We start from the raw sequence: 12,756 nt of genomic DNA on the forward strand, positions 1-12,756 counted from the left end.
CAACTAATCCCAAAAATACATCGTACTTGAAAATAACAATTTCATAACTTGATTACATTGAGACACGATCATTATTTATTTGGGGGAATATTTGAACAGATTTCCTAAATGAAATTAGTTTTTAGCTTCATTCCTAGTGATTTGTCTTTGAGCAAAAACTAAAATCCTGATGCCGCCTGTTGCTGGACCCCGTTTTAAAGTATCTGCAATTGAATAATGTGCCGTCTAAAAGTATTCAAAGCAAATTAGAAAAGTCAGCGCTTATATTAAAATCTAAATAAAATCTAAGGTAGAGAGCAGAGTACTGCCATTTGACCACAGGGCAGATGCAAATTAAACAAAACATTGCATCAGTGAGAGGAAGACATCTACCATCTCTTTGTCTGTTCAGACTTACAAACGCAGACATCATAGCAGTTTGAAATGTTGAGGCAAAAACTACGCAAATAATACAGTCATTGAAATCATGCAAAAATCTATGTAAACACCATTCATTAGTATCAGTGACAATGTGTCAAATAAAAAAATAATCTGGATTTACCTTAAATTCACACAAATGTGAACAAATATGATTTAAAACACAGGGGCATTGACATTTAAACACAAATTCACTTATTTTATTCTTAACCCAACACCTTTTCCGTCTCCCACAAAATTAAAATAATTAATCAGAATGTATTTTAACTAAATATTTAGTTAAAATACACGTGCGTGTCTTTAAAAAAAAACTCTTAAAAGACACGCATACACATAGAAAAACAATACATGGGTCACATCAACAGCACACAATACCGTCCAACAAATTCCAAATACATTAAGAATACAGGTGATCATTGCTTAAATAATTCTAGAAAAATATCTGCTGTACATATAATTATTTACATTAGTTGTTTTTATGATTATGTGCATTTCTGTACATGGTAACCAATGCAGACAGACTTCACTGAGCTATGCTGGATGACTCATCTTGTGAACACCTATTGTAAATGTGGAAAACTCAGGCCTTTCCTCAACTGAAAACCTTCCTCGGTATCACTCACTTGTAAATCCTTTAAAATCAATCAATTCAAACTGGTCTACTTTAGCCAACTCAAGCTTGAGGTACAGTGGGGGAAAAAAGTATTTAGTCAGCCACCAATTGTGCAAGTTCTCCCACTTAAAAAGATGAGAGGCCTGTAATTTTCATCATAGGTACACGTCAACTATGACAGACAAATTGAGAAAAAATTTTCTCCAGAAAATCACATTGTAGGATTTTTAATGAATTTATTTGCAAATTATGGTGGAAAATAAGTATTTGGTCACCTACAAACAAGCAAGATTTCTGGCTCTCACAGACCTGTAACTTCTTCTTTAAGAGGCTCCTCTGTCCTCCACTCGTTACCTGTATTAATGGCACCTGTTTGAACTTGTTATCAGTATAAAAGACACCTGTCCACAAACTCAGACAAACTCCACTATGGCCAAGACCAAAGAGCTGTCAAAAGGACACCAGAAACAAAATTGTAGACCTGCACCAGGCTGGGAAGACTGAATCTGCAATAGGTAAGCAGCTTGGTTTGAAGAAATCAACTGTGGGAGCAATTATTAGGAAATGGAAGACATACAAGACCACTGATAATCTCCCTCGATCTGGGGCTCCACGCAAGATCTCACCCCGTGGGGTCAAAATGATTACAAGAACGGTGAGCAAAAATCCCAGAACCACACGGGGGGGACCTAGTGAATGACCTGCAGAGAGCTGGGACCAAAGTAACAAAGCCTACCATCAGTAACACACTACGCCGCCAGGGACTCAAATCCTGCAGTGCCAGACGTGTCCCCCTGCTTAAGCCAGTACATGTCCAGGCCCGTCTGAAGTTTGCTAGAGTGCATTTGGATGATACAGAAGAGGATTGGGAGAATGTCATATGGTCAGATGAAACCAAAATATAACTTTTTGGTAAAAACTCAACTCGTCGTGTTTGGAGGACAAAGAATGCTGAGTTGCATCCAAAGAACACCATACCTACTGTGAAGCATGGGGGTGGAAACATCATGCTTTGGGGCTGTTTTTCTGCAAAGGGACCAGGACGACTGATCCGTGTAAAGGAAAGAATGAATGGGGCCCATGTATCGTGAGATCTTGAGTGAAAACCTCCTTCCATCAGCAAGGGCATTGAAGATGAAACGTGGCTGGGTCTTTCAGCATGACAATGATCCCAAACACACCGCCCGGGCAACGAAGGAGTGGCTTCGTAAGAAGCATTTCAAGGTCCTGGAGTGGCCTAGCCAGTCTCCAGATCTCAACCCCATAGAAAATCTTTGGAGGGAGTTGAAAGTCCGTGTTGCCCAGCGACAGCCCCAAAACATCACTGCTCTAGAGGAGATCTGCATGGAGGAATGGGCCAAAATACCAGCAACAGTGTGTGAAAACCTTGTGAAGACTTACAGAAAACGTTTGACCTGTGTCATTGCCAACAAAGGGTATATAAAAGTATTGAGAAACTTTTGTTATTGACCAAATACTTATTTTCCACCATAATTTGCAAATAAATTCATAAAAAATCCTACAATGAGATTTTCTGGATTATTTTTCCTCATTTTGTCTGTCATAGTTGACGTGTACCTATGATAAATTACAGGCCTCATCTTTTTAAGTGGGAGAACTTGCACAATTGGTGGCTGACTAAATACCTTTTTTCCCCCACTGTAACTCAACACTGAGCTTTTGTAATATTTGAATAATTAAGGGGTTTTGATAACTTGATTATTTGAAATGTATCACAAGATTGACCCATTCTGCACCATTTGTGGCCACGAAGTTCTAAACTTCTTAATAATGAAAACATGTGTCTGACAATCCTTTCTCGCTCTCTTATCTTCCCCAGATTTACCACAGCAAAAAAATATTGGCGTCTACGGAAACAGGAACACTTAATATCCACAAAAAATTATTGGCATAATGTGGACTGAAGTCTGACACGGGACATACATTATGGGTAACATAATTTCTATCAAAACAAGCTTTATTCCACAACACGTATTAGGACCGCACCACTTCATCAACCATTCATCATGATTGAAAGAAAGCCCTACTTGAAACATTGCCACCTGTCCCCGTCCATCCAATTCAGTTGTTGATCCAAAAGGTGTAATGCTGCTAACGCGGTGGAAACACGGTTGAGAGAGAAATATACTCTGTCTCTGCCATCCAACCGCGTGTTTAACTGAGGTTACAAAGTGACCTCTGGAGGTTGTACAAAAACCTGGTCCGCCACATCATCCAGGCGTCAGACAACGGAAGGTAGCACAATGCTTGCATAGTCTTTGATGAAAGGAGAGAACGATGTTGTCCGTCTGCCTGGTTCGGGGGGTATATAAAAAACTATTGTCATCACACATTGTCAAACTTGTGTTTTAGGTAGTCTTTCATGACCTTGGCAATGGGCAGGTCCTCCAGAAACGTCAAGCTCTGGAGGCCTATGCGATGCCGGATGTTTATCCGACACATGTCCTGCAAAGTCCTGGGTTGTCCTGAAAAGAAACAAAAACATCTGTTAAAAATATCAAAGTGGATCGTCATTTTGCACAAAAGGACAGTAAGCATTGGTCATTCTACAATCGTGTGTATGAAATAAAAGGTTGAAGTTCAGCGTTCTAATGTTTTGATAACTAATCTTGCAGAAAAGACTGAGGATGAACAGAAGACTGGGAGTCACGCTGTTACAGGTGAGTCAGGGTGAATCAGACAAGCATGTCTAGTGTTGTCAATTTGCTTGTTTCACTTTGATTCATGACGTTCGACTCTGAATCAAACTGAAACAAGCAGCTGGTGAGTAAGCTCACTTTCACTGTGACTTTAGATTATTCCACACTTCAAATAGGACAACAATGAGCCTTTCAAAAACATTTCCCAAATTATCAGGCAGCTCTCAAGGCCAAACACCCTCTTATTGCCAGTTTTAAAATGTTTAGGAGTCTCTCTCACACATACACAGGGCAGGGCTGGACCACAACCATACTGTCCTCCTCTCTCCCTGTCTACTGTCACCACAACCATGCTGTCCTCCTCTCTCTCTCTCACACCACAACCATGCTGTCCTCCTCTCTCCCTGTCTACTGTCACCACAACCATGCTGTCCTCCTCTCTCTCTCACCACAACCATGCTGTCCTCCTCTCTCCCGGTCTACTGTCACCACAACCATGCTGTCCTCCTCTCTGTCACCACAACCATGCTGTCCTCCTCTCTCCCCTCTCCCTGTCTACTGTCACCACAACCATGCTGTCCTCCTCTCTCTCTCTCTCTCTCACCACAACCATGCTGTCCTCTCGCCGTCTGTCACCACAACCATGCTGTCCTCCTCTCTCTCTCACCACAACCATACTGTCCTCCTCTCTCCCCGTCTACTGTCACCACAACCATACTGTCCTCCTCTCTCCCCGTCTACTGTCACCACAACCACGCTGTCCTCCTCTCTCCCCCTCTGTCACCACAACCATACTGTCCTCCTCCCACTCACCCTAGTCACCACAACCATACTGTCCTCTCTGTCTCTAGTCACCAGAACTAAGCTGTCCTTTCCTTGCTCCAGCTGAAACTGAACTAAAGGTTTGGTTTAAAAATCTCAGACAGGTGGTAGTGCTGCAGTCTACCGAGACCAGACACCATCACACTTTCTCCCCTCTTCAACTATAGGCTACCCCTTCATCCACATTCTGTCTAAATAAAGAGAAATCATTCAGAAGATGAGTCACAGTTCTCCTTTAAAAAGACAAAATAAAAACCAAAGGCTTGCAGACAATCATTTATAGACTACAGGTGAAATATCTGTGTTGGTGAACCAACTTCAGCCAAGGTAAGTGTGAAATCACGTTAGGTTGTATTTCAACTTTTAACATACATTCTCGTTACCATTTCATCTCTCTACATTTATCTAGTTGAGATTTCAGTGTTGGCAGCGGCAGCCCTGGATGTAGCTAGGGGGACCGACGCTCTGCTCCGCACCCAACCCACCTGAGAAACAACCTAAGGGAAACACTGATACATCTATGGCATAATATACAATGAGCTTCATAAGAGCTGGGTGCCATTCATCCTCCCTTCAACAAGGCCCTCCTAGCTGCAGCAGATGAGTTAATCCACTGAGGTAGTCAGTGTAATCAATAAGGGGGGATATGTGATCTGGCTGATCGTTTGCTACGGTCTGAATGAATAGAGGGGTCCGACTTCACATGGCTGTCAGTCTGAAACAGCAGAGCAGGTCTTCGTCCCAAATGGCCACCCTATTCGCTACATAGTGCACTACTTTTGACCAGCACCATATGGGGAATATACAGTATAGGGAATAGGGTGCCATTTGGGACGCAGCCGAGAGCTCTTTGATATCTCCATATCAAAGTTCAGTGAGAAACACAGAGGAATGCAGCAGGGCATTGTGCCTCTCTAAAATCATTACTGCTTCAGGTAACATCGTGCCACTCCCTCCCCCCCCCAACAGAACACTGGTCATTATAAAGCCATGGCAACGCTCCCTGTCTCTGTAGGTTATTTTTCTCCTCTCAACTTACAATTTCCCTCCAACACTTTTTGTAGCGGATTGAAACGTTTCCATCGCCCCGTCCTGTTTGACTCCAGGTTTCTTTTCAGGTTCATAGAAAGTCCTCATATACTTTACTGGTCTGATGTGCAGAAATGTTTTTGACAACCAACAACTAATATGTTAAGTGTTATTGATACATTGGCAATTATATTTAACTCAACTTTGGATGTTAATTTTAGGGCCTCATTGTTCTGCCTGTCTGATAAAGCAATCTAGGGGAAACGCTGAGTCCCAGTCAAGCCATGAGATGATATTAAAAGCAGTGTCTATATCCACTAGTGGTACGGTCCTAGTACTACTAACAGCCCAGTAGCCCCAGACTTACTGGTGACCTCCTGTAGGAAGTCCAGGCAGGGCCGGCTGATGCCCGACATGCTCGCCGACACCGCCACGGGAGTCTGGCCCTCGTAGTTCCTCGTGTTGGTGTCGGCGCCGTACGTGTAGAGCATCTGGGCGCACAGCACGTCGTCTCTTAGCGCCGACAGGTGCAATGGGGTCTGCCCGTCCTCGAGGCGACCCAGGTTAGTGTCCGCACCCCGCTGCAGGAACATCCGACAGTAGGAATGATTCCCCTTGATGACGGCGTAGCGCAGCAGGAAGCCATTTTGAATGTCGATGTTGGCGCTGTGGTCTAGCAGGATCCGCACGCAGCTCGAGCGCTCACGGATGATGGCGAGTTGGAGGGGCGTGGTGCCCTTGTCACTGAGGGGATCCACCTCGGCGCGGAACTCGAGGAGGAGCCGCACGAAAGAGTCGCGGCCGTAGTGGGCGGCCACGTGCAGCGGCGTCCAGCCGTCGTTGCTCTTGGCATTGATGATGTCGCTGCGGAATTCCGACTCCAGCATGAGGCGGGCGATGCGCGCACGGCCGTGCATAGCGGCATAGTGGAGCGCCGTGAAGCCGCCAATGAAGTCCTTTACCGTGGGGTCAGCTGGGGAGATAGACAGGGGACAGTCTTTACAGGCTCTTTATTATAACAGAAAAATACCAATTTAGTTAAGACACTAACAAATAACAATCAAACAGACTCAGAGAGAGACAGGCTGAGAGAGCGAGAGAGATCCAAAGAAAGAGCAAGTGAGAGAGACAGAAAAACAGAGGGATGGATGATTGCGTGACAGCAGCATAATGCAGATTAATGGGGCGATCTGCAGTTACTACATCCATTTCTGATTTTATAAAATATGTATCCATTGATTTCTGTAGAATATAAAAACGTATAAATGCCCCATGAGCTTAGTTCAACTGTCCTACCCCATCAGAACCCAAAATATAACCTTGTTTTACTCCAACGTTTGTAAACAATGTGAATGTAAACAAACACTACATAGCCTCAAAACATGGTTTAAACCATAATTTTAATATCATGGATGGTCAGTCCTTGCATCCATAGCTCTGTCTATTAATTTGAAGGTCGTTACAGTTCTCCAGCCCCATCACACAGCTTTTTACCAAAACAGGGGCAGGGAACCACTGTGTTATTATTTCAACTGCCAATTGCCACTTTAAAGCCTGCTGTGGTGTGAAAGGAAAGAGTGGGCCGGCAGATGCTGGTGCATTAGAACAATTAGCATCAGTGAGACATTAAAGTGTGAAAGCGGGGTCAGGGGTTAAAGTCCTGCTATTTCAATTAGCCAATGCCGAGAGTGCTGGTAATGACCGCCTCACTGTCTGCTAGGGCCTAGGCTAAATCCAGAGGGGAATTTTCCATTCAACAGCCTTGTTAAAAATGGCTGGCTCCCCTCTTATCCAACATGCATCCATTAGGTAGGCTATATGACTGACCAGCAAAAATATTATTTTCACAGTATCGTTAAATTATTTTAGACAATTAAGTCAAGGGTAACAACATACTCTCACTGTTGGTTATGCATACATTTCAACGGTCTCGATTTTTCAGCGCATAATACAAAATAAACCCCCAACTTGTTTAATGAGCTCTTCAAAGAAAAACAGTTTGAGAGACTTGGTCTACAGCGCCCTCTGGACTTAACGCATCACTGCAACTACATCATTTGGAATCCAAATCTGTACACATTTTAATAGCAAAATATTAAAACAATTAATTAATTGCAACACTATTCCATCATAATCTCATTAAATGAACATTATTTTCACTCTGCTCAGAAGCATACTGTCAGACTGCTTTAGGGTAAAGTTTCCCCTAGGTACAGATCTAGGATCAGCTTCTCCTCCCCCCAATCCTAACCTTAACCATTAGTGGGGGAAATGTAAAAAATACCCAAGATCAGCGTCTAGGGGCAACTTCATCCTACAGCCTATACCATGTTAGAATGACCTGGGAGTGAAGCTGTGGAGAAGACTGACTGCTGCCATTCCCAGACTGGTGATATATTGCCATCTACAGGCCAACAATTCAAGGGGGGGTGAGTTTGATTCAGGTTGCACTGTCATGGTGCACCAACATGAAATATATCTCAAACAAACAGCACATGTGAAAGGATTATCATTCTAAACAAATATGTGAGTAGATTAGTGATATAAACCCCTGAATGGATGCATGTAGATAGTATCATATGGCAGACCCTTGCTGTGTCACAACCATTTCCTCCGCTAGTCTCCTTTTCTTTGTGAACATGGATTCTGACAGGGGACCTTTCACAGACCTTGTCACCAGGCTAAATGTGCATAGAAGCCTGGAACACCATCGAATCAAACAAGGAGATATTAATAGAGAATGAGCCAGTGTTTCTTCATGAATCTGTTCAGACATGGTGTTTCCCTAGCACCTACAGTGAGGGAAAAAAGTATTTGATCCCCTGCTGATTTTGTACGTTTGCCCACTGACAAAGAAATGATCAGTCTATAATTTTAATGGTAGGTTTATTTGAACAGTGAGACAGAATAACAACAACAAAATCCAGAAAAACGCATGTCAAAAATGTTATAAATTGATTTGCATTTTAATGTGCTCCTGATCTCAGTTTGTTACCTGTATAAAATACACCTGTCCACAGAAACAATCAATCAGATTCCAAACTCTCCACCATGGCCAAGACTAAAGAGCTCTCCAAGGATGTCAGGGACAAGATTGTAGACCTACACAAGGCTGGAATGGGCTACAAGACCATCGCCAAGCAGCTTGGTGAGAAGGTGAAAACAGTTGGTGCGATTATTTGCAAATGGAAGAAACAAAAAAGATCTGTCAATCTCCTTCGGCCTGGGGCTCCATGCAAGGTCTCACCTCGTGGAGTTGAAATGACCATGAGAACGGTGAGGAATCAGCACAGAACTACACAGGAGGATCTTGTCAATGATCCCAAGGCAGCTGGGACCATAGTCACCAAGAAAACAATTGGTAACACACTACGCCGTGAAGGAACTGAAATCCTGCAGCACCCGCAAGGTCCCCCTGCTCAAGAAAGCACATATACAGGCCCGTCTGAAGTTTGCCAATGAACATCTGAATGATTCAGAGGAGAACTGGGTGAAAGTGTTGTGGTCAGATGAGACCAAAATCGAGCTCTTTGGCATCAACTCAACTCGCCATGTTTGGAGGAGGAGGAATGCTGCCTATGACCCCAAGAACACCATCCCCACCGTCAAACATGGAGGTGGAAACATTACGCTTTGGGGGTGTTTTTCTGCTAAGGGGACAGGACAACTTCACCACATCAAAGGGACGACGGACGGCGCCATGTACCGTCAAATCTTGGGTGAGAACCCCCTTCCCTCAGCCAGGGCATTGAAAATGGGTCGTGGATGGGTATTCCAGCATGACAATGACCCAAAACACACGGCCAAGGCAACAAAGGAGTGGCTCAAGAAGAAGCACATGAAGGTCCTGGAGTGGCCTAGCCAGTCTCCAGACCTTAATCCCATAGAAAATCTGTGGAGGGAGCTGAAGGTTCGAGTTGCCAAACGTCAGGCTCGAAACCTTGATGACTTGGAGAAGATCTGCAAAGAGGAGTGGGACAAAATCCCTCCTGAGATGTGTGCAAACCTGGTGGCCAACTACAAGAAACATCTGACCTCTGTGATTGCCAACAAGTACTAAGTCATGTTTTGCAGAGGGGTCAAATACTTATTTCCCTCATTAAAATGCAAATCAATTTATAACATTTTTGACATGCGTTTTTCTGGATTATTTTGTTGTTATTCTGTCTCTCACTGTTCAAATAAACCTACCATTAAAATTATAGACTGATCATGTCTTTGTCAGTGGGCAAACATACAAAATCAGCAGGGGATCAAATACTTTTTTCCCCTCACTGTATCTCTACTAACACTTGGCCGTCATAATAAAAATGGCTGGAACGGAGCAAACGGAATGGTATCAAACATATGAAAACCATGGAAACCATGTGTTTGATGCCATTCCACTGATTCAGCTCCACCCATTACCAGGAGCCCGTCCTCCCCAATTAAGGTGCGCCCAACCTCCTGTGGACAACAGATACAGACTGAATAGACCCCCTTTTCCCCCTAACACCAGGCCCTTGAATTCACCTCCGTGTTCCAGGAAGACCCGGACACATCTCTCCTTCCCCTTGGCAGCGGAGAAGTGGAGCAGGGTCCACCCGTTGGCATCACGGATCTTGGGAGAGTAGCCTTGCTCCAGCATCTTCCTGACGGTGTACACATCCCCCGCTGCCACTGCAGCCTGGAGCAAAGACAGTACAAACCAAGAGCATTAGCATTCATCTCTAGCATAAGCAGTCGTTTACCAGTGGGAAATGCTAACGGTGGAGTAGACAGTCTTGGTATTAAGTGTCTTTGCCTGTATCTGCAGCTCCTCTTGAAGCTCGGGGTTCCTTCTACAGTGATGGTTCAGCATCCTGTTACATCTCGTAAGGGGAGGGGTCATCCACACCTAGTCCTTTGTCTGGAGAGTCGAGACAGTAAACGCGTAAGCTGCATCACTTCATTTTGGTTATTAGTGAAAAATAGCTAGGCCTACGTTTTGATAACAGTACATCGTGATGGATACATTTTTGTTATTGGTATAAATAAGCCGACTATGCATGAGTAGGTTTTCTAAATCCATCTGTTCCTCTGGGACCAACAGCCGTTGCACATTCTAGTACTAGCACATCTGATTCAACTAAGCAAGGGCTTGAGGGGTGCTAGGGTGGAATAGAGGAAATCTGTAAGACAACTGGGGGTCCCCACTGCTCTATTGCACAGTGGTCACCAGCTCCGGTGATCAGTTGAAACAGGTAGGCTATTTCATGCTTGGCAGGAACCAGGGTTGGTGACCACTGCAGCACCACTTCTAGGTGTGCAGAACCCTTGTATACTTTATGGACGACATGGTATTTCATACTGAGCAGCAGGAGATTTTCACCTTTTGTCAAGCTTGATTATGTAGTTAAGCCAATTTTCATGTGTCTCTCTTGCGCAACAGTAGAACAGACAGATATGAACTCCGCTCAAATGGCTAGCACTGACCCTGAAAAAAACAAAAAATTTCATGAGCATTCAAAATACATCAGTTTATATTATCAACTAGAAGACATTAAAAAACATACTGTATTTGCACAGTCATACCATTATGACAGTAACTGAGAAATGGGAATAGCTAAACATTTTACATAAACGTAATGTTAGCTATACCTGCAGCTAGCTTCTATCCAAATGGGATGGCGGTATAATAGCTATTTAGCTAACTAGATAACAATGTTGAATGTAAAAACAAGCAAGCTGGTAGGCTAATCACTTAAAATACGATTCAAACAAAAGCTAGCTATTAGTGGTTAGCTAGCTTACTGGCTAACCGTTAGATAGCTACCTGAATGGAAGTTCGGCTAGTGCCTTTTGTCATCCAAATTAGGGCAATGGTATAGCTATATCGGTGTTATTTAAAGCTAGACTAGACTCCATGCATTTTAGACAAAGTTGAAGTCAAAATAATTCACACCAACTTATCGAGCTAAGTAGCCACCGGCCAGCTAATAGTTAGCTAACTAAGCGCTCAAACAATGGAATGTTAGCTAGTTAGCTAACGTTAGCTAGCTAGCACTGCGACCCCAACTTGTTCCACTCCTTTTGGACTTATTTTAATGATATATCTATATGCCCACAAACTATGGCAGGATACTACGATACATTGTGCTGATATAAATTGCTATATATAAACAATTCCCCTTTAAGGAAGAAATTAATCGATTAACTACTGCTGGTTAGGCATCTGGCTAGCAATTAGCCTAAATCGTTACCCAGTTTTCAAGCTACTAGAACTGCATTGGATTTCAGAGTTTTAAAACAATTGTAACAATTCAATAGCTATGTGAACATGTGCACGACTCGAGAAGGCAACCATACTTCAACTACACAAGATAAGTGTTAGCTAGCTTTGATAAATGAATGCATGATTCTTACTTAAAATACGAAGCTAGCAGGCTTGCTAGCCATCCTCCACCGATGCGACCCCAATTTCAACGGGATTCTTTTAGCCAATCAGGCACCAGAAGCGACGAATTTGAGCTGTCAAATCAGCATCCTGCTGCAAGCCTCCAGTTGCCTCTGCAAACCTTCAATATGTCGTATGTTTAGATCGATATCAAACAAAATAGGCCAACGGTTTGTATGGCTATAATTATTCTCGTTGTTGACACAATGGAATGAGTGAACTCCTTTCCAATCGTCTCCTAAATGTTATCGCACGCTGTACTTCCGTGTTCAGTCACGTGATGCACTGTCCGTACACAACACAGCCAGAATTTAAAATCAAGAGATTAATGTTTTTAAAGAAAATGACCCATGTATATTTTAAATACAATATATACTAAATTGATCATTTTCAGTCCATAAACGTTAGGGTGTGCGACTACATTTAAAGTGATTTAACTGTAAATTATAAATCGCACTACAACTCACAGCATGCAACGCAAACCAAACAGGAACAGATATAACATTTATTTTCGAGCTGGTAGGTCGCAATGATCGGAAGTCGAAGAATGCTTCTTTTTCAAAAGGTAAAATAATCGTGGTCGGCATTAAATGTTAATATTCAGTGTTGTGTTATTCAAAAGTGTACAGAAAACATGTATAATACAATCATTGCAATTTATTTTATGCACGCAACATGGTTCGCGTGGCAGAAATCGAATGAAAATCCGACAAACTAGGTGCACATTTTTCTTTTTTCAGGTTGACCACTGCCAAGACCCTCGTGATCATTGAAAACCCAAACGCTGCGTCAAAATGAAT

General features: G+C 43.1%; 1 protein-coding gene across 1 annotated transcript; it reads right to left on the minus strand.

Annotated features, from left to right (window-relative positions):
• Nucleotides 1-2,632: 2,632 nt before the first annotated feature.
• LOC121548347 (ankyrin repeat and SOCS box protein 7) lies at nt 2,633-12,218 on the minus strand. The gene is made up of 6 exons (XM_041859793.2): nt 11,926-12,218; nt 10,892-10,996; nt 10,325-10,429; nt 10,054-10,207; nt 5,909-6,514; nt 2,633-3,516 (listed from the first exon to the last, which is right to left on the minus strand). The coding sequence occupies exons 3-6, from the start codon at nt 10,409-10,411 to the stop codon at nt 3,377-3,379; spliced, it is 987 nt and encodes a 328-aa protein (XP_041715727.1). The 5' UTR covers nt 10,412-10,429; nt 10,892-10,996; nt 11,926-12,218; the 3' UTR covers nt 2,633-3,376.
• Between the last annotated feature and the right edge of the window lie 538 nt (nt 12,219-12,756).

Source organism: Coregonus clupeaformis, chromosome 15, assembly GCF_020615455.1.
Source record: "Coregonus clupeaformis isolate EN_2021a chromosome 15, ASM2061545v1, whole genome shotgun sequence".
NCBI lineage: Eukaryota > Metazoa > Chordata > Actinopteri > Salmoniformes > Salmonidae > Coregonus > Coregonus clupeaformis.

Bases quoted from the DNA above. Each gene is read 5' to 3' on its own strand.
- LOC121548347 (XM_041859793.2), bottom strand. From the start codon at position 10,411: ATGACCCCTCCCCTTACGAGATGTAACAGGATGCTGAACCATCACTGT. The intron at 10,208-10,324 runs GCAAAGACACTT...TCTTTGCTCCAG, and splicing joins AAGAGGAGCTGCAGATACAG to GCTGCAGTGGCAGCGGGGGA. The intron at 6,515-10,053 runs GTGAATTCAAGG...CTATCTCCCCAG, and splicing joins GGTCTTCCTGGAACACGGAG to CTGACCCCACGGTAAAGGAC.